General features: G+C 44.5%; 1 protein-coding gene across 1 annotated transcript in view; it reads left to right on the forward strand.

Moving 5' to 3' along the window:
* Positions 1–27,383, forward strand: part of vldlr (very low density lipoprotein receptor) — a 65,920-nt gene that overhangs the window by 19,341 nt on the left and 19,196 nt on the right. Inside the window, exons 4-10 of the mRNA XM_079523743.1 lie at positions 11,626–11,748; positions 14,017–14,225; positions 17,544–17,706; positions 19,584–19,706; positions 22,522–22,644; positions 23,920–24,039; positions 24,842–24,967. Of these exons, the coding sequence (XP_079379869.1) occupies positions 11,626–11,748; positions 14,017–14,225; positions 17,544–17,706; positions 19,584–19,706; positions 22,522–22,644; positions 23,920–24,039; positions 24,842–24,967 (987 nt within the window). The remainder of the gene's footprint in view (positions 1–11,625; positions 11,749–14,016; positions 14,226–17,543; positions 17,707–19,583; positions 19,707–22,521; positions 22,645–23,919; positions 24,040–24,841; positions 24,968–27,383) is intronic.

The following is a 27,383-nucleotide window of genomic DNA, read 5'->3' on the forward strand; positions in this document are numbered from 1 at the left end:
TGTCAAGGAGCCCATAGGAGGCTATGTTTCACCAGTTTTAATTGAAACGGGCTTCCACCCTCAGGGGGGCCTCCAAGCTCCGACAGGCGTCAGTCAGTCAACCCCCCGCCACCCTTGGCCCTCTCTCTCGCTCACTCGCTGCCTTGCTCTCTCCCACAATGTTAAGTGACACCTATTTCCTGTTAATAACCTGGGTAAAATGTGCGGCATTGGGAGGTAAAGGGGAGACACTTTATTGTGAAGGGACGACAGGATGAGGAGAGGTGTTGTTGGTGCCAGGCCTGGAATTTCATCCTTTTAGGGGCAAGGCCACTTGGCCTTTAGTGTGGTCAACTTTTTGAGGGCACAAGGCCAAGTGCCAGGGCATGAAGGCCATCAATTAAAAAATGATTTTCCGATGAACATTGGTTCAGAACAGTGCTTCTTAAATAAATAATCACAGCTTTAAATAACTAAATATAAGTAGCTACTGTTGTAAAATATTGTAAACATGTTTTGGGGACCCAGTCCAGAGATGAAAATCATAATGAAATGGCCTAGGACCCTGTCAGGCTGTCACCCTAGGCTAATTAATATAAATTTAATTTGGGGGTCCTTGAAATTTAAATGGCTGAGGATCATTGGGTTAAACTGTGAGTTAATTCACATAAAATACAATGACAGCCTACATAACTTTTGAATAAGGGCTTGGTTTAGAAAAGTACATTTGTTTGTTTTGGTGGGCTAGATAGATTCGGTAGATCATCTCTCCTCCTCCTTGTATGGACAGCCACGCTGTTTCGCATTAGACAAAAAGAAATCAGCTGGACCATGTCTGACCAGCGACCAACGTTAATGCATGTGATGTAGGACCGCAACACTGTCTCAACTGTAGAAAACATTATTTTATTTTGAGTGATAGTTTGACCGGATAGCTAGATTAGCTACACTAGTAGGCAGCGTGTGGGCTAAATGCCCTCTGTTTACTCTGTCTGTGTCTGTGTGTGTGTGTGCGTGCGCGTGTGTGCGTGCGCGTGCGTGCGTGCGTGCGTGCGTGCGTGCGTGCGCGCGTGTGCATGCGTGCGTGCGTGCGCGCGTGTGCATGCGTGCGTGCGTGCCAGCCATGACGACCAGCGGCAGCGGGGGTAGTTATTAAGGCAAAGTACCGCAAAAGAATCAAACCACTTTGCAAATGGCAACACAACTACAACACAGATTTGTTCTGCGCGGGACGTGAGGGGAACATTGGTTACCGTAATGACTGGAAAATTGCACAGAGGAAAAACGGTAAAATGAACTTCTGTGGGCGCCGGTCGGGGCACCACGGCCACTGTGGCCGTATGGGCATATACTTTTTCGAGGGGCACACGGCCAAAGAGAGGGGCAACGACGGCCATGGCCGCCGTGAAATTCCTGCCCTGGTTAGTGCGTAAGTATCGAGAGTAATATTGAACAGTCAAAACGTACTGTTTGTATCAATACACCTGTATCAACAGAATGATTATGTCATAGGTATATTTGGGGGCCTCATATTTGGTCTTGAAACAGGCCTCCAGATTCCTATGGCCGCCCCTGAAGGAGCCCCACAATTGTATATAATTCGCCGCCGACCCCCATCTGAAAATGTTATTCCAGAGACTCCCCAGAAGCAAAGATATTAGTGAAAAGAAATTTGCACACATTTTCACGATCTTTCAAAAATAGCAGATCTATAAGCTCATACTCAGTGCTGCACTATGAGCTTGTAGATCTGCTATTTTTCAACAGCTAAAGTTTAACAGCTAAAGTTTAAAATAATGGTTAAAGTGGTTAAAAGCTATGCGGTTCAAAGCTATGAAGTGACACCCATGCGTCCTCAGATCTAAATGGGTTAATAGATGTACCTTTTTTGTTTTCATATTTCAGTAGTTATGGGAAATAGAAATCTTTTTAAGATGTTGAACCTTTTTGACTTAATTACTAAATCCCAGATACCAAGGCCACACTGCTTTGCATTGATGTAAAAGGGGTTATAAAATCAAATGACAGTTCACAGATGTAACGCGGCTGGTGTCAGCTGTCTGAGTGACTGAATCACAGAGCAAAGAACAAGTCTGTTCTCTCTTGTTCTCTCGTGGCTTATAAATTTGCCTTTTAGAATGTTGTCTGCCGTGTCGTCTTTCCATGCCTATGTGATAAAGGCTCATGATACACTGTAAATATCTTTAGTGTTCATTTGTCCATTTGTAACTCTTGAGTGTACAATGGACCCTTTATGGGTAAATTTTGTTTATTTTATACACTACACTACTCGTTACAAATTGAGTGTGTATAGTGCTGTGCATAACTGTAAGCAGGTTTACAGCAGGTGGCATAATGTTTTCTGGTACATTTCCCCATAGCTTTGTTCGATGGGCTCGGCAGTATATTTGAACCACGTATGAAGGTGTGGTATGCATTTCAAATAATCTGCTACATGGAGTTGCATAATGTTATGCTCTAAACCAGTTTGTTGTCAGCTACTTTCACACACTGTGAAACCATTATGTTCACTGTTCATCAGAAACCCAGTGTATTTGAAAACACAACCTTGCTCTGGTAAACGTGAGAGAGGTAAAGGTATGTCAAAAAGGCATAAAAGAAAATCCAGGTCCCAGGTGCTCGAGGTGGTTTTTATAAGTAAAAAGCCTTTTATTATATTTGGGCTAGAGACATTAAAATACACCAACGCATGTCTGCTTCTGTGTCTTTAGGGTGTAGTGAAGAAGGCATTTTACTTGACTGCCTCGACCTGGATTTCATATGCCTTTTTGGCATAATTTATCCTCACTGAATATTATTCCCTTCCATGAAGGGAACAAACACCGGTGGTTTAAGGGATACCAGAATATCTCCTGTAACTTCTTTTTTTTCTTGTTCTGGTAATGTCATTTGCCTGTGTGTGTGTGTGTGTGTGTGTGTCCTTGTCTGTATATACCTGTAGTGTATATACTATGGCCCACTTTCAGATTCTGCCCCACTTGTTGTGAAACCCTGCAGTGAATTCAAATTATTTAAATGAATGATTTACATCTACATAATGCTGTATTTTAAATGAATGGCGGACGTACAGTACTTGTTTGCGTTCAGTGCCTGTTCCTGGCTGCAGCGGGTTCAAGATCTAAATGGAACAGCTGTGCCGATGGAGGACATGGCACTGAACCAGCACTGTTTACACACGCACGAGCGCACGCACGCACAGGCATTACACTGGCTCTGACCAGAACGGAATGCTCACAAGGTTGTCCTCTTTTACCCCACACACACACACACACACACACACACACACACACACACACACACACACACACACACGTTCTTCACATAGACAAGTCAAGCTTATTATTAAACGTGTATGCGCACACATATTCATGCACTGCACATACAAACACACATACAAACGCACACGTGTGGACACATGGATACCACTGCTGTGATTGGCCAGTAGTCGCTGTGACAGTCCTCGTTTTTGCAACTATGCCTAACGCTAACCTCAGTAAATATTATGCATAAACCTAACCCTAACATCAGTAAAGCTAGGACCGACACGGGTAAGGTGGATCTATCCCATAACATTGGTGGAATCGTGTGCGTGCGTGTGCGCGTGCGTGTGTGTGTGTGTGTGTGTGCATTGTGCTTACAGAAATGCATGTAGTACGTGCATGTACTTTATTGGTGTACTGTAGGTGCAATCGACTTCAGTGTGTGTACGTGATGCCGGTCAGCTTGGATCCAGTGTGTACGTGCGGGCATTTCTCTGTAGTGCATACACTTTGGGTTGGTGGTGGTCGTCTGCGGTTAACCGTAGCTTGTGCATCGGTTATGCACAATGCAACTCTGTGGCTTCTTTCTAGCTGTCAAAATGCATCTGTGGACCAAGTAGAGTGTCTGATCCTAGGGCTTTGGCAACATGACTTCTTTCGAACTTTTGATTAGGATTAATGAATGATAAACAAGTGCTGTCTCCGTTGTGCATCTGTCCCCCCCTATTTTTTCATTTATTTTACGTGTTTGTCTGTGACAACCTCTCGGCCGTTGTTTGCGTTCGTTTCCGACCCGCTTTTGTTAGTTCAATCACTGATTTGTTGTGTAGCTCCAATTAGCTCACAACATTAGCCGCTGTTGGGTTAACACTTCCTCGTTGTAACCAAGAACTGTCTAAAGAGGACGAGACGCGAAGACCGTACGGGCGACGCCATGGTGCTCCATGGAAGGAAAGAAACATGCGCAATGGGCTATTTGCAGCCAACACTTCCGCGTTCAGCTTCCTTGGTCTCAACTGCGCATGTTTCTTTCCTTCCATGGAGCAACATGGCGTCGCCCGTACGGTCTTCGCGTCTCGTCCTCTTTAGACAGTCCTTGGTTGTAACCAAGGAAGCTTTGAGAAGGAAGAGAAGTGGTCACGTGACTGGACTGTCCATGACACTTTCATGGACACTTTCATGGGAGCCAAACTTCATGGGAGCCAAGACCTTTGTCATATAAGCTGTTCAGGAATATAAAAGAAGACATATCGCAGGTTGTTTTCTAATCACTTACTTTTCGATGTGCACAGTATATAATTTTATCTGAGGATCTAAACAGCAGCAGGTATCGTTTCTGGCTCCGAAGTCTCGCGATATTTGGCCGACACAGGAAACGGTGGGAAGTCTCGCGATACTTGGTACGTTCAGAAAGGTACTTTGTGCTCTTTAGATACCATACCTCTATAAATATTACAGTGTACACATCGAAAAGCAACACAGCAGACAATAATGTGTTACATGTCTTCTGTTATTTTCCAGAAGTGATTACTTTACAAAAGGTCTGTCATTCATAAATAATGTTTGTTCATGAGCTGGTCACTGAGCTCTCATTGACTCCAGTGCATTCTGCCAAACTTTCAGGGCTTGGGAGGCACTCCCATTGGTTTAGGCGGCTTTTCAGAGTATGGGTTCAGACTTGGGGCAGCCAATCAAAAGTGTCTGGTAGCCTAAAGACAAGCCAGCCAATCAGGACTAGGTCGCGCAAAGGTCAGAAAAAAACAGCGTTTTGTTTTTCACGTTTAGTGATATTTATTTGTGTGCAGAACAGGGCAGCTTGAATAGTGTGTGTGTGTGTGTGTGTGTGTGTGTGTGTGGGGGAGGTAGCTACAGTCTACTGTAGCTACTGTATTCTTGCTATCACTGTCTTGTTTGACCAGCTGTTAGACTTATAGCATGTCATGTAGACAGCACAATAATTGCATTGTATGTAGTCATAGCACATCATAGTACATATGTATAGCATAGTATAGTATATATGTATATTTAATATGTATAGTGTCATTATATAGATATGTTCTAGTTACGTTCTTAGCTTACGCATGTTTCTTGATAAATGCATTTTATATATGTGATGTATTCCCATACTTTTGTTCTTGCCTAATGTAAGTCGCTCTGGATTAAGAGCGTCTGCTAAATGCCTAAATTGTAAATTGTAATTGTTACACATAGCTTGGCAGCACAGAATAGTGTGTATTTTGTGTTGCCATTTGTCTGCAAGAATGTTACTGTCTATTAAACGAAGGGTAAGTGATGTTAAAATGTGTTAAATAGCTCTATATTGTGATGGTACTCATTGCTATAGAGTGTTTGCTAGTGAGACAGAGAGACTCCTGTTACTGAACAGTGTTTATTTTGACAGCAAATTTTGATTTAGTTGAAGTCTCAGCCCTTTGAATAAAATTCAAAGGGAAGAGTACACAGCGCCCTCTGCTGTTTCCTTTGAATTTGCCTCTGTTGGTGCCACCTAATGTGGATTTGCCCGTTTGGTCCACCCTCAGCCCTCTCTTCCGGTGGGGCGCTCAGGTTTTCTTTCCACTAATCCCCAATGTTTACACGTTCTGAATTCCCCTGCCGACAGATTCAGTAGCGAAGCTCTGAATCTGTTGAGAAATGAGTATATTAGTAGCAACATTTGTTCAAGCTTCAAATACGGACGGGGTGCAAAAGGCCTGGCGGAGACGATAATGGATAGATGCAGCCGTAGAGACCTAAACGGTAGAGAACTAAGATGGAGGGATGAAGGGGGAGAACGAGACTACAGAAACACTAATCTCAATTACATCAGGTTTAATTGGACATGCTTCCATCATTAGGGTTCAGCTGCAACTGAATTGATCTATTTAATGCATCACATTAGTTTAATCACAGATCGAATCTTGCTGTGCTGTTCTCGGGTCGTTGTTCTTACAGAAACATTGAATCATTACATCTGTGTTCCATTTAGCTGCTCTTGTAAGGTCTTTAATCTGTGTCTGATTAAGTGCCTGATTCTGCACGCTGATTGTTTTTACCAGTGAATCGCCAACCCCCCCCCCCCCCCCCTTTTTTAAACAACCCCAGTTTGGTGCATTAATTCACGGACCCCCATTTGATAGGATTTTTTATCTCTGGTACCCCAAATGTACATTGTAAAAATGTCCATTAGATTGTCATATAGCGCCGATGAAGGTCCTATGACCGAAACGTTTGGATTTTTGGAAATCCATGCCCCAACCGGCTATGCAATACCCGCTGTTCCAACCATCTGTCTGTGTCCCTTTTTTGCCCATATATAGAGATTTCTGTATCGGTCTCTCTGTGTCCCTTTATTCCTATGGAGTTCTGTGTCAGGCAAGCCCAAATATGGAGTGTTATGTCAGGCATTTCCAAATATGGAGTGTTTATGTCAGAACAGGCCAGCTCCATATGGACCCTGGGCAGGGGCCCTCTCCAGAGCCCGGGCAGAGGCCTTTTGTGTGGTGGTTCTGGACAACCGTGGGTCCGACCGACTCGACACTGGGCACTGCACTCCCTGTGAGGGTGTGGATCGCGGGGGGGGGGGGGTTCTTGACTTACGTGCATTCCAGCGTACTACTATACACATGCATACGTCCAGACAGACGTGGTGCATTTATTGATAGATAGATGTTGAAATTAAAGAAAACGTTATTGATGAAGAGGGGTCCCATCGAAACAAGCAGACTTCAAGCACACTAAGCAAGGATTAAGATGTAACCCCTGTAGATGTAACAAACTGTACAATGCCGACCGGGAGGGGGTCGGTAGTGCTGTCGCCTCACAGCTAGAAGGTCCTGGGTTCGATTCCCGCTGTGGGCGATGGCTGGGGGTGTGCTCTCTCCTCCGCATCATCAGTGCCCATACCCGAGGCGGGGTTGGCGAAAGGGCCTTTCTGTGTGGAGTTTGCATGTTCTTCCCGTGTCCCCTAGGGTATGTACCCTCACAAAAACATGCAGTAATCCTGGTCTCTAAACTACCTCCCCCCTGGCCAGCCAGGGCACCCGATGGAGGAGAAAGGAACTGGTCGGAATAACGTGTTCCTTCCATGCGCTACGTCCGGCTAGGGAAACTCTCCCCTGTCAGGTGAAAAGAAGCAGCTTGGACTCCTCATGCATAGAAGGAAGCATGAGGTCAGTCCGCTGCCCCCCCAGGTTGGCAGAGGAAGTGTAGCACCCAGGATTACATTAGATAATTGACACTGGGTTGCAAAATCGTGGGATAAAAATGTATAAAAAAATGAATCTGACCGGGTTCGACAACAGATGTCTTCTTCAGGGCGTGGCCATCTTCTTATCAACCATTTAGCTAGGGACTCCCTGGACCACCCCTTCTTGACAACCCCTGGGGTTCCCAGGCCCCATGTTGAGAACCATTGGTTTATACCTGACTCAGTAATTCTTATACCAGGGGCCAGAGGAACGAACAGGGAGGCGGGACGTGGGGGAATGCACGGCCAACTGGTATTAGAATTACTGAGTCATGGTTTATACGGTGGTGTGCTGTGCGGTGACTTTTGCCTCTTGTTGGTTTATTGTATGATTTGCACTGCCAAGCATTAGATTTCAAAAGCCTGAATCCAGTCACCCTAGAATCCCTAGAATCCAGTCACCCAGAATATTTAGAATCCAGTCACCAAGATCAGTTAACACAGGTATGGAATCTTAAAACATCCGGGACAACACTCCACATGTCCCAGACTCTTCTCCCTTCGGACTCCCAAACTGTGGAACGAACTCCACATTGCAATTTGAACTGCAGACTCACTCCCAATCTTCCGACCTTGCAGGCTTATGCAAAGTCTAAAATGTTATTTAGATTGCATGTAGACAGATTCCAGGTCATTTGTAGACCTGGCATCGGTGTGTATAGTTTCAATGTACAGATTATAGATTTTATTATACTCTTACTGTTTAGAGTAGACTAATGATGGGTTATTTGTTTACAGTACCTATGATCTTCGTGTTTTCCCTGCTTCCTGTAAATCGCTCTGGATAAAGACCGTCTGCTAAATGCCTAAAATGTAGTTCCTTTTTTTTGTAGTTATGAGGGCAATTCTAACATATCAAGGCATACAAGGCTTATTAGCCAGGCATCCTTTTAATGAAGCATCGCAAAAGTAGCGATGGTGTGTGTCTGTGTGAAAAGAAAAAATGTGTTATTTTGATCTCTGTGCTGTCCTATCTGCACTGGCTCCCAGTCCATTGATCTCTGTGCTGTCCTATCTGCACTGGCTCCCAGTCCATTGATCTCTGTGCTGTCCTATCTGCACTGGCTCCCAGTCCATTGATCTCTGTGCTGTCCTATCTGCACTGGCTCCCAGTCCATTGATCTCTGTGCTGTCCTATCTGCACTGGCTCCCAGTCCATTGATCTCTGTGCTGTCCTATCTGCACTGGCTCCCAGTCCATTGATCTCTGTGCTGTCCTATCTGCACTGGCTCCCAGTCCATTGATCTCTGTGCTGTCCTATCTGCACTGGCTCCCAGTCCATTGATCTCTGTGCTGTCCTATCTGCACTGGCTCCCAGTCCATTGATCTCTGTGCTGTCCTATCTGCACTGGCTCCCAGTCCATTGATCTCTGTGCTGTCCTATCTGCACTGGCTCCCAGTCCATTGATCTCTGTGCTGTCCTATCTGCACTGGCTCCCAGTCCATTGATCTCTGTGCTGTCCTATCTGCACTGGCTCCCAGTCCATTGATCTCTGTGCTGTCCTATCTGCACTGGCTCCCAGTCCATTGATCTCTGTGCTGTCCTATCTGCACTGGCTCCCAGTCCATTGATCTCTGTGCTGTCCTATCTGCACTGGCTCCCAGTCCATTGATCTCTGTGCTGTCCTATCTGCACTGGCTCCCAGTCCATTGATCTCTGTGCTGTCCTATCTGCACTGGCTCCCAGTCCATTGATCTCTGTGCTGTCCTATCTGCACTGGCTCCCAGTCCATTGATCTCTGTGCTGTCCTATCTGCACTGGCTCCCAGTCCATTGATCTCTGTGCTGTCCTATCTGCACTGGCTCCCAGTCCATTGATCTCTGTGCTGTCCTATCTGCACTGGCTCCCAGTCCATTGATCTCTGTGCTGTCCTATATCTGCACTGGCTCCCAGTCCATTGATCTCTGTGCTGTCCTATCTGCACTGGCTCCCAGTCCATTGATCTCTGTGCTGTCCTATCTGCACTGGCTCCCAGTCCATTGATCTCTGTGCTGTCCTATCTGCACTGGCTCCCAGTCCATTGATCTCTGTGCTGTCCTATCTGCACTGGCTCCCAGTCCATTGATCTCTGTGCTGTCCTATCTGCACTGGCTCCCAGTCCATTGATCTCTGTGCTGTCCTATCTGCACTGGCTCCCAGTCCATTGATCTCTGTGCTGTCCTATCTGCACTGGCTCCCAGTCCATTGATCTCTGTGCTGTCCTATCTGCACTGGCTCCCAGTCCATTGATCTCTGTGCTGTCCTATCTGCACTGGCTCCCAGTCCATTGATCTCTGTGCTGTCCTATCTGCACTGGCTCCCAGTCCATTGATCTCTGTGCTGTCCTATCTGCACTGGCTCCCAGTCCATTGATCTCTGTGCTGTCCTATCTGCACTGGCTCCCAGTCCATTGATCTCTGTGCTGTCCTATCTGCACTGGCTCCCAGTCCATTGATCTCTGTGCTGTCCTATCTGCACTGGCTCCCAGTCCATTGATCTCTGTGCTGTCCTATCTGCACTGGCTCCCAGTCCATTGATCTCTGTGCTGTCCTATCTGCACTGGCTCCCAGTCCATTGATCTCTGTGCTGTCCTATCGGCACTGGCTCCCAGTCCATTGATCTCTGTGCTGTCCTATCGGCACTGGCTCCCAGTCCATTGATCTCTGTGCTGTCCTATCTGCACTGGCTCCCAGTCCATTGATCTCTGTGCTGTCCTATCTGCACTGGCTCCCAGTCCATTGATCTCTGTGCTGTCCTATCTGCACTGGCTCCCAGTCCATTGATCTCTGTGCTGTCCTATCGGCACTGGCTCCCAGTCCATTGATCTCTGTGCTGTCCTATCTGCACTGGCTCCCAGTCCATGTCGATTACTCCATAAACACCACGGAGGTCTGTTTGGCCCCAGAATGCAGATCCGACTATAACAGCAAATCAGCAGGCTGCAGGGCTTTCATGTCTCTGCTCTGATCTGAGATGCTGACTCAAGATTCTTTTAAAACCATAGAGGAGCTTGGCTACACTGTAGAGTAGCATCTTGCTTTATCTGACTGTATGCACATCTTGTATTCCTTATTTTATTACTGTTTATGTGATGTATTAAATCTTTTACCGAATTGAGCGTGTGAAACATGCTTTCTGACTCACATTATGGGGCTCTCTATGAACTTGACGTACACGTAGTAATATTAGTAACTAGGCAATTCATTATTTGTGAAACAGACTTAATTTTGTGTTGGATTCAAGCATGGAGCAAAATATTTACAGTATGCTTTATTTTACCTAGCAATGTCTAAATGTAATGTTAGCAAATGGGCAGTGGTGTCATGCTCGTTACACGGGTACCCAAAATGACGTGCAGGTACGGCACGGTACGGTGCACGCTAGAACACGTACCCCTAGATTCAAGAGAAGACTCACCAAGTAGCCTACCCAAATCCAGTGGTTACTTGCAAACCAATACGACCCACTGCTTTTCGTGCCGGCAATCTGCCCCTCTAGACCAGAAATCCCACAGGCTGGGCCAGGCTAACCGTATGATGGCTACTTGTGCACGTGCGTGTGTACTTTGATTACTATAATTGTGAGAGCCAACTGTCCCCACAAGTATGGTTGAATTTGAGAAATGGACATTGAGGATAATTGTCCTGGTCATTGTAAGACAAATGATGGGTTTAAAATATTTTGGTGAGTTGGGGTTACAATGAAAAATATATTCAGATTTTGAGGTTAGTTTTAGGTGTTGTAGCTGATTTACATATGCATTTGCGCGTCTGTGTCGCACAACAGAAATGGCATATGAATGCAGTGTGAGCTTGCAGATCTGCTCATTTCGGTGCACATCCAAGTATAACTGCAGCTTTAGGGTAAGCGTTAAAATGGCATAAAATGTTGATGTCCTCATGTTTGAATGTGTGTGTGTGTGTGTGTGTGTGTGACGTGTGTGTGTGTGTGACGTGTGTGTGTGTGTGTGTGTGTGTGTGTGTGTGTGTGTGTGTGTGTGTGTGTGTGTGTGTGTGTGTGTGTGTGTGTGTGTGTGTGTGTGTGTGTGTGTGTGTGTGTGTGTGTGTGTGTGTGTGTGTGTGTGTGTGTGTGTGTGTGTGTGTGTGTGTGTGTGTGTGTGTGTGTGTGTGTGCGCGCAGACATGCGTACGTGTCGTGTGAATGAGTTTAGTTGTGGTGTGGGCTCCACTCAGTGCATCCCTGTCTTCTGGAAGTGTGATGGAGAGCGGGACTGTGACAACGGAGATGATGAGTTTAACTGTGGTGAGTACACACAACACATTTGCGCACACACACACACACACACTCTTCCTCACTCTGTCTTTTCAGCTCTCACGCTCCTGTTGTGAGCTTGTAGATTGGCTATTTTCACTATTTTCCTTACTTATTTGTTTTGGGCATACAAGGTTTCCACACCCACCAGCAACGATTATACATCAGCTGTTTCTCTCTGTGTATCCGTCTAACACTTGGTCACTGTCTGCTGGAAAGCTCTTATCTCTATACTGAAAATGGCAGATCATAGATCGGCTATTTTTGCACTATTTTTAAATGGATTTAATGAAGCTCGCATCAAAGGAAGCGTCTTGGACATACAGAACAGTACAAGGATTACAGCAACGACTTACATGTACATGTGTACACAATACTGTACATGCTCACAAACACGGATGCAGTTCACTCACTCGACTCACTCAACTCTGCGTGTACAAATGTAACCAAATCAACCCGCAAGGTTTATTTGTTCACTGAATTCCAAATGGATAAATGAACAGTGAGGGTTTCACTGTGTATATACTGTAGCCTTCTTTAGAAACCACAGTGGCAGCAGTGGCCGAACGGATAGCGGAGCGTTCTTGATACCGGAAGGTCGCCAGTTCGAATCAGCTGTCCGACACGTTAAAATTACCACCGCTGAAGTGCCCTTGAACAAGGCATTGAACCACTACGATGAAATGTGTTCTATGAGCAGGGCCTGGCTGGAAACAAGTTCTTGAGCTTAGCCCAGATACCCTGGGTAAATATAGTAATCATTTCATTTCATTTTTTCATTTCATTTAATTTAATTTCATCTACAGCAGATAATAGGAAACCTATTTTTATCAAACCTCCATACTGTATCCTTGCCAGTTACCGTAAATGTGCGTTCATTTCGAAGGGTGAATTATATGTTCTGAGCTTATATCACCCACATTTCCATGCCCTTAGCAGTACTAGGCTTTTTTATTGTCTCCACCAGGCCGAAGGCATGGGGAGAGAGTATGTTTTGCACTCCGTCCGTGTGTCCGTCCGTCCGTCCGTCTGTGTACAGCTAATCTCCGGCACCGTTAACCCAGTCGATGTCAAATTTTGCACACACACTCCCTGGATGCCAACGATGAACCTCTGCCCCAACATTTCCAGAACGGCCTGTTATAGCGCCACCAGGAGGCCGCTTTGTGCAAAACAAGTTTTTGGACAGTACACCTACAGATTTTGTCCAAACATCACGCAAATTTGTACACAGTCTCTCTAGAGCCATTCAATGAAACGGGTCTTTCACATTTCTCAAACTCCCTCCTGATTGGCTAAGATTGTCTTCCAAAGTTCGCAGGAGTGCTCAGTTTCAAACAAAATGCTGCAAATCATGAACACATCGTGTGATTCCCCAGAAATTGTGCTCGCACATTCCCACTAGGCCGAGGAAGAAATGCCACGTGAACATTTTCAACTCAGCCTCATGGTGGCGCTATAACTGGCCGAAAAGTGTATTTACCTTTAACTGCACGGATCTGTGGATAACTTTGTATGCCAACTCCCTAGAGGCCAAGGAAAAACCTTTGCCTGGAATTTTTCACATCTGCTCTTTGTAGCGCCACCAGGAGGCCAACATATGTAAAACACATTTTCTAATTTCACGCAAATCGGTACACATGCTCTCCATAGTCATGTGATCAAGACGGGTTTGTTTGATTTCTCATAATCCACCCTAATTAGCTACAATTGGCTTCTAAACTTTTCAGGAGTAGCCTGCTTTGTACCCGTTGTGTACAAATCGCCACAACTCCTCAACGCAGCGTCCGATTGCGGTGAAACTGTGCATGCATATTCCCACTAGGCTGAGGAAGAAATGCCACTTGACAGTTTTCAAATCATGGTGGCGCTACAACAGGCCAAGCCGCGTCTCACACACACACACACACACACACACACACACACACACACACACACACAATTACTCCTAAACATTTAGCCAAACGTCACATACACTCCTATCCTCCTGGTGGAGACCTGTGCCCAGAAGGGCACTTTTTTCTAATTTAAGCCTGATTCATTGTCGTCGATACTGCGAAATGGGTTTTCTCCACTGTTTTTGAATGGCTTAACCCACGGAACCTCTTCCCGGAGCTAAAGCGTAGATATGAGGTTCCAAACGGAGCTAGGGTTCAAGTGGTTAAATAACATGCCATCTACATTTTTAACATTGTGGTCAAGAAAACCAACCTACGTAACAATCCATCTCTCCCTCCTCTCCTCTCCGTCTTGTCCTAGGTAACATCACCTGTGCTCCCAACGAGTTCACCTGCGCCAGTGGCAGGTGCATATCCCGTAACTTCCAGTGCAACGGGGAGGACGACTGTGGCGACGGCTCAGATGAGGTGGACTGCACGCCGTCCTCCTGCGGTCCCACCGAGTTCCAGTGTGGGAACTCCACGTGCATCCCCTCCAGCTGGGTCTGCGACGACGACGTTGACTGTCAGGTACTGTAGTGGGGGGCAGTGGTGGAAAGTAACCAAGTGAATTGTACTTGTACACAGTAAATGTCCAATTTTGACTGGTATGTTGACTCAAATCATGTACTTTTACTTCATTACAATTATTTGACCGCTTGAGTTACTAGTTTGCAGATTTGGATTATTAATGCAAAACATACATTAACTACTTAAGCCCTATTGTATACTTAACGCATACACGTGAGCTTGTTGAGTTCTTTTACTGCAAGTATATTTTGAATATTTTGACTAAGTATACTTTTGCTCAATTTTGGTCCAGTAGACGCCTTGCTTGCGTGTCGGAAGTGTTGCTTTAGGTGTTTCAACATCAACAAGAGGACAATGCAGAGCCGTTCTGAAAGCACTTACAGTGCACAACATTGCACAACAGAGAGCATACTGCTATAAAGGGAATTGTTTTCTAACTTAATGTATGCCAGCGATGCCCAGGTTGGTCCTCACTTTCCCACACCCACCTGCATTTGTAAATGATTTCAACCACAGCGGCACAACGTGCTTCAACGTGGCCGTCTTTCATGACGTCCGGTCGGGTTATGAAAACAGACATGGTATTTTCATTTAACCCATTCAGGCCTGACGTCGAAATTTAAACATTTTTTTTTTTCTAAATCATGACAAATTTCGGAAAGATTTGAGGCACATTTTAACGATTTTTCAAAAATAGCAGACCTACAAGTTCATAGCGCGCCACTCGGTGGCGCGCTATGAGCTTGTAGATCTGCTATTTTTCAATAGCTAAATTATAACATAATGTTTAAAACACAAAGGGGTTCCCGCCCAAAATTGGTTAATGGTTAATGTGGTTAAACGCTAACGTGACATGGATGCGTTCCAGGTCTCAATGGATTAAATGGGTAATGGGGGGGGGGAGAGAGGGAGAGAGAGATTCTTCTAAATCAGTAGTTCTCACATTCAAGATGGTTCAAAAAATAGGCTTGTACAACCTCAAATATTGCTATGTAACATTTTGCGCAAATGTTATATAATTCACGTAAAACTTAGAAATGAGCCGCAAATCAAGCTTGTTTTGATCAAAAACGCAGCCTGGAAGAAGAAGAATCTGAGATATTGGGATTCTAAAAACTCTGTTCCCATAGACGGCATAAGCCAGCTGACTTTTCACTTCTGTTTTTTCAGTTCATGTTTTTCATTGCACAGCAACCAGAGTGTTATGAGCGCGTGCAGAACAGAGTTGTGGAGCATAGTCAATATATATTAAAAATGACGTCCAAAGATGATTTCGACGAGGGCCCAAGTAGGTAAAGGCGTCAAATGACGATCGCGGCGGCGAATTAATTGCGTACATCTGCTATTTGAATAGCCAATGCTAAAATAAAATAAGAAACACGTTTCCCGGTTTTAATGGGTTAAAGGGATAGTTCACCCCCAAAATGTCTCTGGGTGAACTATCCCTTTAAGATGTGCTATGGCACCTGCTTCGTTCCATTCTCTACCACTCCCCCCTGGTCTAAGTCACATGCTCAGCAGAGCTGAAATTATGCTCGCATGATACACTTGTTTCCAGGCTGCGAGGGATCATCCATGCCAGGTTGGCAAGCTGAGAGGGAAGTCTTAAAGTCTTCCGTCTCAGCTTGTCAAACCTGGCCAACGATTGTTGCTGCTTTTCCCAGAAACTGATGAGGTCATCACCTTACCAGACCATCTGGGTGTCTCATCTAACCTGGTGTATGTGTGTGTGTGTGTGTGTGTGTGTGTGTGTATGGTTGGCTGCCGGGCTGGTTGGCTGATCTCCATCTTAGTTTTTTCAGGAAATTAATGTCCTATTTCATCACCCTACAGTGTCACACAAAAGTAGCAAAAAGATATTTTTGTGATATTTGAATCCTGAAAAGTAGCACTTTTGGACATCGTGTGTGTGTGTGTGTGTGTGTGTGTGTGTGTGTGTGTGTGTGTGTGTGTGTGTGTGTGTGTGTGTGTGTGTGTGTGTGTGTGTGTGTGTGTGTGTGTGTGTGTGTGTGTGTGTGTGTGTGTGTGTGTGTGTGTGTGTGTGTGTGTGTGTGTGTGTGTGTGTGTGTGTGTGTGTGTGTGTGTGTGTGTGTGTGTGTGTGTGTGTGTGTGTGTGTGTGTGTGTGTGTGTGTGATACTGTACCAGCAACATTCAATCATACAATTCATACAGTAGTCTGTTTATAGTAGGGAAATGGAACTTGGCTTTATAAGATATCTCCTCCATCCTCCTGCATGCGCTCTTGTTCAAGGGTAGTGTTGAAAGTCTGTCCACGGGATGTAAGGGCCTGTTCAAAATGTTGTTCGATAGTCCCGGTTCTGGGCATGTATACTATCCAGTTCAATAAAGTTATTGGGTTTGGTGAGCCTCCTTTAATTTCTCAGTGAAAATTCTGATTTGTCACAGTTGAATTGTGGAGTGCAGCGCTGTGAATGAGTGTTGGAAATGACAAGTGGACGAGGCAAAGTAGTCTACAGTTGGGATGATCCGTCAGAATCATTTTCAGTTTGCTGGCCTTGTGGTTAGAGTGTCTGCCCTGAGACTGGAAGGTCAGGGTTCGATTCCCAGCTGGGGCATACCGAACCCCCGAAAAAATGGGACCTATGAAAAGGAACAATGGTGGGTAAAACTGCGGCTGTGTGCAAGCACTGTGCAATATGTTAGGCTTATGCACTACTTCCAATATGATGACCCATTTAGGAAACCATCACCCCAGTGCGTCCGTTGACGCTGAGCGAGTCGAGCAGGAAAGAACAACCCTTTCTCCCTGCAGCATTTAAACAGTCACAGAGGCTGCGTGATTTCAGCATATGATTTAAAGCGCTTGAGCTGTGCTCTATCCGCTCGACGATGCTTCAGCAGCACAGTAATTCATTATGACAACAAATTAATTATAGCTTCATATGAACAGACACGACTAGGAATTGTCAAAGAATGAGCCGACACAGCCTCCTACTGCATACGGATGGACCTCCTGTGTGTGTGTGTGTGTGTGTGTGTGTGTGTGTGTGTGTGTGTGTGTGTGTGTGTGTGTGTGTGTGTGTGTGTGTGTGTGTGTGTGTGTGTGTGTGTGTGTGTGTGTGTGTGTGTGTGTGTGTGTGTGTGTGTGTGTGTGTGTGTGTGTGTGTGTGTGTGTGTGTGTGTGTGTGTGTGTGTGTGTTCTCTGACCTCCCACAGTGTTAATTGATTTCCACTTTATTCCCTTCTTCCCTCTCTCCTGTCTCTTTTCTTGTCTCTTTTACTCCTTCTCTTTTACTCCTTCTCTTCTCTCTCCAGCTCTCCCTCATTATTCATCCTCTCCTCTTCTCTGCCCTCAGGACCAGTCGGATGAGTCTCCGTCTCGCTGCGGTCGCCCCCCCACCCCTCCGGCCAGGTGTTCGTCCAGTGAGATGCTGTGTCGTTCTGGAGAGTGCATTCACAAGAAGTGGAGGTGTGACGGTGACTCCGACTGCAAGGACGGCAGCGACGAAGCCAACTGTCGTATGTGCTTTAGATCTGATGTTACCGTTTCATTAGAAAACTCCTGACAATTATAAATAGAATGTTTTTATTTATTTTTAAATACAAGAATATATTTACCAACCATCATATCTCTGCTGTCGGGAAGAAACAATTTTTCAGAAAATGGAAAATATATTTTGAAAACGATGCAATACTGCCTTATCAAAGTTGGTGTTGACTTTATATATTGCCAATTATTTACATGGTGAAGTTGGTTAGTAAACAGTTTGAGGGTCTTTTTACTACTTTTCATTGGTTCAATATTTCTTTAACCAACACACAGACGTAAAGGGTGTTCAATAGCACTGATTTATGAAAAGAATAATCAAAAACCTCAAAAATGGAGTTAGGTGGTTTCCTCCCGACAGCAACAAATTATATTTTAGTTTCATTGCCAGATATTAGTAGTATAGTAAGATATGGCAATTTTCTGATAGTTTACTATGCAGATATGTTGGTTACCTGTTGACCAACGAATATTATTTAGGTAGCATGTTGTTTTTTGACAGATGCTACAGTGTGGGTTTCATGTTTATCTGGTGTCCTACAGAAGTCTTTGCACTCGACTACTTATATTACTTTATGTGACCATTTACCTTGTCTCCACCAGCCCAAAGGCATGGGAAGACAGTATGTTTTGCACGCGTCCGTCTGTCCGCCCGCATGTGTGTCTCCGTCCATCTGTGTACAACTAATCTCCGGCACTGTTAACCCGGTCAATGCCAAATTTAGCACACACACTCCACCAAATGAGCTTCAGTTCATATGCTAACTGAACTGAAGCGTCATGTTGCAGTTGCACTGAGGCTGACTGAGCTATCTCGTTAAACCCAGCTGGCTGCGGTGAATAACCTAATCATAGGCCTAATCAACGTCATATAGTCACCAACCGATCCATATAAATGATATAATTCTGTAGTGTATGATGACCACGCAACGTTACAGTCCACTGCAGGCTACAGGTTATTTGATTTCCAAAATGATTAGTATTATAACCGCCGTCCCTCGGTGCGGCGGAGCGCCTCGTTATATGTGCCCGATTTAAAATAACAGATCTCTAAGCTGTCGAGACACGCCATGAGAGGTGCGTGGATGGTTTGTAAACTTTGTAGGCGATGTTTGTTCTTTTGGACACCGAACGGGGACGATACTTGGACATAGCTGCTTCACTTCAGAGGAAACTAAGGGGAGCTACTCGCCACCACTGGAAATGGAATCTATTAGAATGATATGGAAATGGAACATTAACAGTCTAACGTGAGCTACATAAATCCTTTATTTCGGCGATAAGTCCATTGAACTCCGTTCTCACTCTCACACAGACACACTGAACCACGGCGTGCGCCGCTGCGCTGGCCTTAACCCATTCAGGCCTGACGTCGAAATAAAAAAAAACGTTCGCTCTGAAAGAATATATATTCAAAGATTTGTGCCGCATTTTTACGATTTTTCAAAAATAGCAGACCTACAAGCTCATAGCGCGCCACCAAGTGGCGTGCTATGAGCTTGTAGATCTGCTATTTTTCAATAGCTAAAGTATAACATAATGCTTAGTTAAAACACCAAAAGAGGTTCCCGCCCAAAATGGGTTAAAAGCTATAATATGACACAGATGCGTCCTCGGGTCTAAATGGGTTAAAGTGGCTTTTTTTTTTTTTATCAGGCTTTGGGCATAACATTATGGTAATCTTTAGACCCAGTTAGGGCCGGGCCGGGCCTTAATTTTTGGGCCCGTTGAGAAATTTGGGCTGCCAGTCTAAATGGGCCCTGTGTACACACTCGGAGTGAAACAGATTTGACTGTATGGTGTAAGCCAGAATGCGATCACAGAATATGATCTTTTTGTGTTTCCTCAGCTGTGCGAACCTGTGGGCCGGATCATTTCAAGTGCGACGATGGTAATTGTATTCCTGGCGGCAGGCAGTGCAACGGCGTTAGAGAGTGTACCGACGGATCCGATGAGATCAACTGCAAAAACAGTAAGATGCACTGCGCTCATGTCATTTGTTTTTCTTTTTCTTTTAGATGTTCAAATTATTTTCCACAACATACAACCACACAGACAAAACACGTAGGTCAGAACACTATATACAAAGAAATGCTTTGCTTCAAACTAAGTAACGTGTATGTATTCACATTCACACCAACAAGAACAACACTATAAATATCAAAGCCTATAAAGAAGTAGGTATTAACAGTATACAGATATAATTGACAAAGGTTAAAGGTTTGACTGATCAAAGTAAGACAAAAATAAAACTTTCACATTTCCCCATGTGTGCTAAATCTCAGTTTCTCCAGCTTAAGGTATCCCAGTAAATCCCCAACCCAGTGTCTATTAAGCAGGGGTAGAGTCCAATTTCCAGTTAAGTACAATAAGCCTCTGGCCAAAATAGTGCCATAAGCCACAGACTCCAGCTGAGCTTTGGTTAGGGGTGAGCCTTCCGGCAGGACTCCAAACAAAGCCATAATAGGGCAGAAGTCAAAATCTATACCAAAAGCGTCTGAAAAACATAACAAAAGTCAACCTCATAAGTCTGCCATTTAAGGACCAGACCAAAATTGATGAAATAAGGTGGCTCGTTCCGATTTACATTGAGAAAGAAAGGGGGTCAGTATCTGGAAATATCTCCCCCAATTCCGCCCTGCTCCTCCGACCAGAGGGGTGCTTATTGCTTAAAGGGGAAAACCACCCATTTTCAACATTTTACTATGTCATTAATATACCTTAGAGCTGTTGTGTGGAAATAATAAAAAACTCCCCCATTCTGTGTTTCCTAGAACTGTAATTATGAAAAAAATCATTAACATGGTGAAACACATCTTGATGAAATCATCAAGATGTGTTTCACCATGTTAATGATTTTTTTCAGACCTCTAGTTCTAGGAAACACAGAATGGGGGAACTTTTTTATTATTTCCACACAACAGCTCTAAGGTATATTAATGACATAGTAAAATGTTGAAAATGAGTGGAATGCCCCTTTAAAGGACCATTTCACCACTTTTCAACCCATCTTCATATAATAGGTCCTCACTAATAATCATGATAAAATGTCACAATCTTTTTCTACTCAGTCTGTGTCTCATAGGAGGGCTGTGGGCAGTTGAGAAACCGTCCACCAGTGACATCATGGCACCAGTTTTTTCTACTCTATTAGTGAGGACCTAGTACAGAGAAAGACGTAAACATGTTGTTGCTCAAATTATGTAAGGCACACCACGTATTGAATGCTTCATCTAATAAGGCCGGAGAAAACATGAAATTTTTTTCCATTTCTGGCCCGATTCACCAAAATGTCAAGGGCAAAGGTCAAGCGGAATTGGTTCCATGTTTTAATAGAATGCTTTACTATCGGATTCTCGCCACATTTACTCAACATCAAAGAAAGAACAGGACAGCAAAGAATACAGTGAAGCAGGCACCCATACAAATGGATCTCCCAGTTTTGTCCGGCATCCAAAGTTAGGCATTGCTAAGCCACCAAGGTCCTTGGACTTTTGGAGATGGTATATGGCTACTAGAGCAGGGGTTTTCAACTGATTGTGAAGCAGGAACCACCGCACTGACTAAGTAAGAATCAACTTGGGGACCACCGTTGTCTTGGGTCAAGTCAGGATGATTTTTATTCTTTTCAGCACTCAAACACTCATGTCCATGCATCCCACCTCTCAACCAATAGTCCATAGACTACTAGTGATCCATGGCATAATTAGGCCTGCAGGTGGTCAAAAATCACGGCACTATCTCTTTAAAATGTACAACAAATTAGTAAAATACCTTGTTAAACGTATTCGTGTAATGGGAAAATTACATTTCAATCTATGTAAGTCAACTGCTGACAGAGGTAGTAGGAGTAAATAACTCTTTCACCTGTTACCAGCAGTCAAGAGCCTATTTGTGTGAATTCTAGCAGACTGATTGTGAGTTTAAAATATCCAGTACATTAGTGACTTAAAGCTAGAGAAACACTGATGTGACTAAGCATACATTACATGAGCATGTTTCCTAGTAATGACGCCCTCCTTGAGATTCTAACTCCCCCTTTCTGTGGAATTTCTTGATCTCCAACTTCCCAGTAAATGACTACGTATGTTGTCATACGCTATCTCACCAGGTCATTAAGCAGGGTTTCCCAAACTATTTAGTTTGTGACCCAAAAGACAAATTAGTTTGCCCAGGACCTAAAGAATTGCCGATCTACAAACTCACAACATGTCGCTTTGCACCACGAGCTTGTAGATCGGCTAATTTCATTACTTTTGTAATTTATGAAATTTCTGTGAATTCCGCGGACAAGTTAAACACCAGTTCAACTCTTGACATGGGCATGTGCGTGAGACGAACACGGAGGTGACAGTGTCACAGGATTGCACTCTCGTCGCTACGCCTGTCGGAATTCCTGCCTGCTCGAATGCTCGACTCTTACCAGCCACGGCAGTTGCTTTCCATGTGAGAAGCCCTTTACTGTGCCTTCTCAAGGACAAAACTGATCCTCATGCACAGCATTTTCTCTCTCTTCCTCCTCTTTCTTCATACTCTTGTTCTTAACTCTCAAAGACACCTGCCACACATACAAAATACCCTCTTCTCCTTTCTGCCTCCCCTCATCTTTCTAGGTCTTTGCACGCATGCACGGACTACAACATAGTGTACCATCTACAGTATATTCAAGTATAGTACCACCACAGTGTGGTGAGGACGCCACGCAAAGGATCTATTAATTGTTAAATGTCTAAATGGGTCACGTATCACTGGGTGATCCATTGTCAACCTCTGCTCTCTCCGTACAGTGACCCAGTGTAATGGTCCTGATAAATTCAAGTGTCGCAGCGGTGAATGCATTGAGATGATCAAGGTGTGCAACAAGGCCAGGGACTGCCCCGACTGGAGCGATGAACCCATTAAGGAATGCAGTGAGTAGAATGACTTCATGTCCATATTTCAATGTTAAATGGTGCATTTATATAGCGCCTTTTATCCAAAGTGCATTACATTCACTCACTCACTCATTCATGCATACACACCAGCAGTGAAGGAAGCCATGCAAGGCACAAACATGCTCATCGGGAGCATTTAGGGGGTTCAGTGTCTTGCTTAATATAAAAAGACTTCAACACAAACCCAAGGGGTGCTGGGGATCAGACCGGGGACCATCTCAACCGGCTCAGTGGCTGCTTTACGTCTTGGGGCATTGCCGCCCCACTGCATTTGTAGAGCGTTTTAACAACTTTCAACCTTGCATCCCTATTTCTGTCGGGTAGAAACCTTATCTCCATATTTTTGTGTTTTCTCGTAAATTAACAAACTACTTGATCATACTACAGAGTCACACACAAGCATCAAAAGTAGAACCTGTTTGATTCACATTGCTGCGTGTTCCTCCAAACACAGCTGATTTTGATTGCAGAACTTTTAATCTCATACAATGACATCCAGACAGTGTATTACTCATTTGAAACTTAATCGGCATGCTAAAATATTTATCTAAAGACATAGGTTAGAAATTAGTCACGTAGTATAGCAAACATGCTGAGCTTGCCGTCTGTCTCTCGCTTGTAAACTGACTCCACGTGAATGTAGCGTCGGATACGAACGTCCCATAGCCTGAAGGGATGAGACACTCTGATTGGTTCAGAAACACAGGCTTCTGTTTCAGACTGAAACTTACTGTCAATAGGTGAGCCTCAACTGCAGAGATATGCATTGAATTCAGACTGTCAAGAAATGTACCTTGAATTCAGGCTGGCAGGCTTTTCATGTTTGGCATGCAGTAACTTTATGCAGAATCTGTTTTCGATGTGTTGGTTATATTTGAACCTCAACCTGAGATAATGTGCAGTTCACAGAAATCTATTTTCTAAATTGATCGACACTGCTATTACTGACGGATGTAAACATTAACACCTAATCTGCACTGTTTTAGCTTTTGCTCTTGTGTGTGTGTGTGTGTGTGTGTGTGTGTGTGTGTGTGTGTGTGTGGGGCCTGCACACCATATTAGGTGCAAAAAGACTTCTTTATTTATTTGTCTGACGTTTCGATCCTGTTGTGGATCACGTCAGACAGATAAATAAAGACCTAATATGGTGTGCGGTCTCCATCCATCTGTAAACTGAAGTGTCTTTAGCCCAGCACCGCCCTGTCGATGTGCATGTTCTACGCATACTTAACATTCGTCTCCGTCTCCCAGATATGAACGAATGTCTGCAAAACAACGGAGGTTGCTCTCACATATGCAGGGACATGGTGATAGGCTTCGAGTGTGACTGTGCACCAGGACTGCAGCTCATAGACCACAAGACCTGCGGAGGTACTGTCAAGATGATCTGATCATGGCCCAGGCGGTGGCGTAACCGTCTGGGCACCCGACTGGTAATCCAGTCGCAGTGTGCCGCGGGTTCGACTCCCGAGCCCGACACGACCTTTACTGCATGTCTTCCCCCATCTCTCTCCCGTTTCCTGTCAGCCTACTGTCTGTCCCTTTTAAAAACCAATAAAAGGCGTAAGCCGCAAAAAATTAAAAAAAAAAAAAAAAAAGATTATCTGATCATAGGTTTATGACTATGATTCACATCCCCGTCAGCACCTCTGGCAATCATTATTAACACTTTTACTTTTGGCAAATATTTGCCTATACTGTATGACATGCTCGGAATAGGGACATGTGGTTAAGTTCATACAGAAATGTTCAACATACTTGAAATAAACAGTAATGCCGTTTGAAACTGTATAGCTATTGGAAATGTCCCTCAAGTTTAGCAACTAGTGTCTACTGATCATCAGTCTGAAGACTCACTCAGTGGAGTGGGCGGCGTCTATGGTGTGGACCCCTTTTTTTCCCCCAACTGGTCAGTCAAATGAGATATTGGCAAATAAGTTATATTACACTAATTTTTAATATTTTCTTGAGGTAATTGTTTATCCCCCAAAATCACAAAGTCTAATTTGACCATTGGGATATACAACAAAGTCGGTGTCCTAAAACGTAGTTACTGCAATTTGGCTTTGCAGGGCAGTATAGTTATCATTGTCATTTCCCCTAGAGAAAAAAAATGAAGAAAAAGCCAACAGATCATGTTTGACTAAATCAAGTCTTCTCCTCCTCTGTGCAGACATTAACGAGTGTCAGAACCCAGGAATCTGCAGTCAGATCTGCATCAACCTGAAGGGAGGTTACAAGTGTGAGTGTCACAACGGATACCAGATGGACCCGCCCACTGGAGTCTGTAAAGCTGTGGGTGAGTTCAACGCACTACAAATAATCAAAACTGGATTTTTGTCAGTGGCTTTTTTTGGGCAACACTTCTCATAGCTACTTGGTCACTACACTGTGTGTTGGTTGCTTGATTTTGCTGCTGACTTTGCTAATAATAGATTTAAGAAAGGGGGGAGGGTGCTGGGACATTCGTGTTGAGTGTTTAGTTGAGTGATTGAAAAGGGACTGGCACAGGCACTGGTAAACACTTGAGACAGAAGAATGTTGCGATAGAGCAGTGGGCACGTCACACTGGTTATTGTGTCAGTGAAGAATTATTTCAAAAATAAGACATTTTACACAAGCTCTCCAGTACCCAACTTCGCTACTGTTCAGCTCCCTGTAGCGAGCGGTATATAAGTCTGTTATTGTACTGGTCAGCTCCCAGTAGCGAACAGTATAGGTCTGTTGTTGTACTGGTCAGCTCCCAGTAGCGAACAGTATAGGTCTGTTGTTGTACTGGTCAGCTCCCAGTAACGAACAGTACAGTATAGGTCTGTTGTTGTACTGGTCAGCTCCCATAGAACTATGAAACATGGGGGTTGTTTGCAAATGAGTATATGTTGCAGTGGATTGCAAATGCTGCTGCAATAAAGTTTTAATAAAAAGATAAACAATAATGGCCCAGATGGGACTGCAAGGTTATAGCTGTCCTGACAGGCCTCAGATGTGTCCCAACTGTGATGTCACCCTCTAGGCTGGAGATCACATGGTGTTTATGGCAGTAAAAAGGGTTTATTGTGTTGGTCATAATGACAGTTCAGGCCGAGTCCCCTCGGACAGAACACCACACTGTAAAACCCTTGGTGTTCATTTAACTCTGAGAGTGTACAAATGTGTACACTCTTGGAGTTACTGGGTTTACTGTGTGCAGGACCTCTTAAACTCAACAATTATTTGATGATACGAGCGTCTCTAAAACAAATGATGGCCAGTAAACTTGAACAGTGAATGGATGACAGGGTGGCTAGACGGTCTGTCTCTCAGTCTGTAGGCAATCTGCCTACTGTAGAGTCTAGACCCATGGTTCTCAACCTTTTCTGGATCAATGCCCACTTGGAAATCCCCAGCGTTTACGGCCCACCCATCTGACCACTTAACTCGGCAGCCTATATCAGATGGGTGGGCCCTGTGCATTTTCAGTAGATCAATGGAACTATAATTTATATTTTTGAGGGGCGCTAGCCCATCCTACATCCAGCTTTTAGTTACCGTCCACAAACTTTTAAGCAAACATTAATTCTTTCTGCGCCATCTACGAACCTATTCGGACCCCCTAGGCTAGGGTAGGCAGGTGCCAACTACAGTACGTACATGTTCGTAGACAACCGTACTCCATATATGAAAGCGCCGATCGCCAATTTACCTTGTAGCATTGGTCCGCCTCCGTCCCTACCAGTCCAGCTATGGTTTATTTCCATCCAGCTCCATTGAGCCTCCATTATAACATGATTTTCAAAGCCATGTATCTCTAAAGCTTCGAGCGCTGTCCACGGTGAGCCGTCGCACATCCCGATAATCGGATTTCATTTGTGACTTTGTCTCGCATCGCTCCGGACATGTAACCGTTTCTGACGAGAGGTAAAGGGCTATGCGCTAATGGCTAATGATCACTGTGCTCGCAGCCCAACAGCCCCCACCTCCCTGATAACCCGGAAATTAAACTGAGGCTCGTAGACTGAGACTGAACGGCTGGCACATGTTGGCTGTGCTTATGCTACAGTACCACCTAGCGCAGGGGTTCTCAACCCGTGGGTCGCGACCCCTCGGGGGGTCGCCAAATTATTTTAGGGGGTCCCCAATTTTTTTTTTTCACGATTTTTCAAAAATAGCAGACCTACAAGCTCGTAGCGCGCCACTCGGTGGCGCGCTATGAGCTTGTAGATCTGCTATTTTTAAATAGCTAAATTATAACAATGCTTAAAACACCAAAAGGGGTTCCCGCCCAAAATGGTTTAAGGTTATTGTAGCAGTCAATTTATATTGGGGGTCGGGAGGGGGCGGGGCGGGGGTCCCGAGACGTTGCCAAAGCATTTCCGGGGGTCCCCGGCCAAAAACGTTGAGAACCCCTGTGCTACAGTACCACCTAGCGGGCAAAATAAGTTACATTCCCATTAACAATGAATGGAGAATGTTATGTCATAGTGTCTGAGCAAATAGGCATAGTGTCTATTTTACGTCATGATGATTTATTTATTAATAGATCAGATTTTTCTTTCAATTTGTCTAATTTGTGAGGGGCACTATATACCGGTTTAATGTTTGTTTTAAAAACGCCATTGACAATGAAGGGAAAATTTACGTCATCTTGTCCCTAACACAAACATTAAATCCCATTAACAGATTAATCGCCCAGGACGAAGTTCTTTGTCCTTTCTATTAGTAACGCCCGACGCTCA

The sequence above is a fragment of the Electrona antarctica genome (genome assembly GCF_951216825.1).
Source record: "Electrona antarctica genome assembly, chromosome: 16".
Classification (NCBI taxonomy): domain Eukaryota; kingdom Metazoa; phylum Chordata; class Actinopteri; order Myctophiformes; family Myctophidae; genus Electrona; species Electrona antarctica.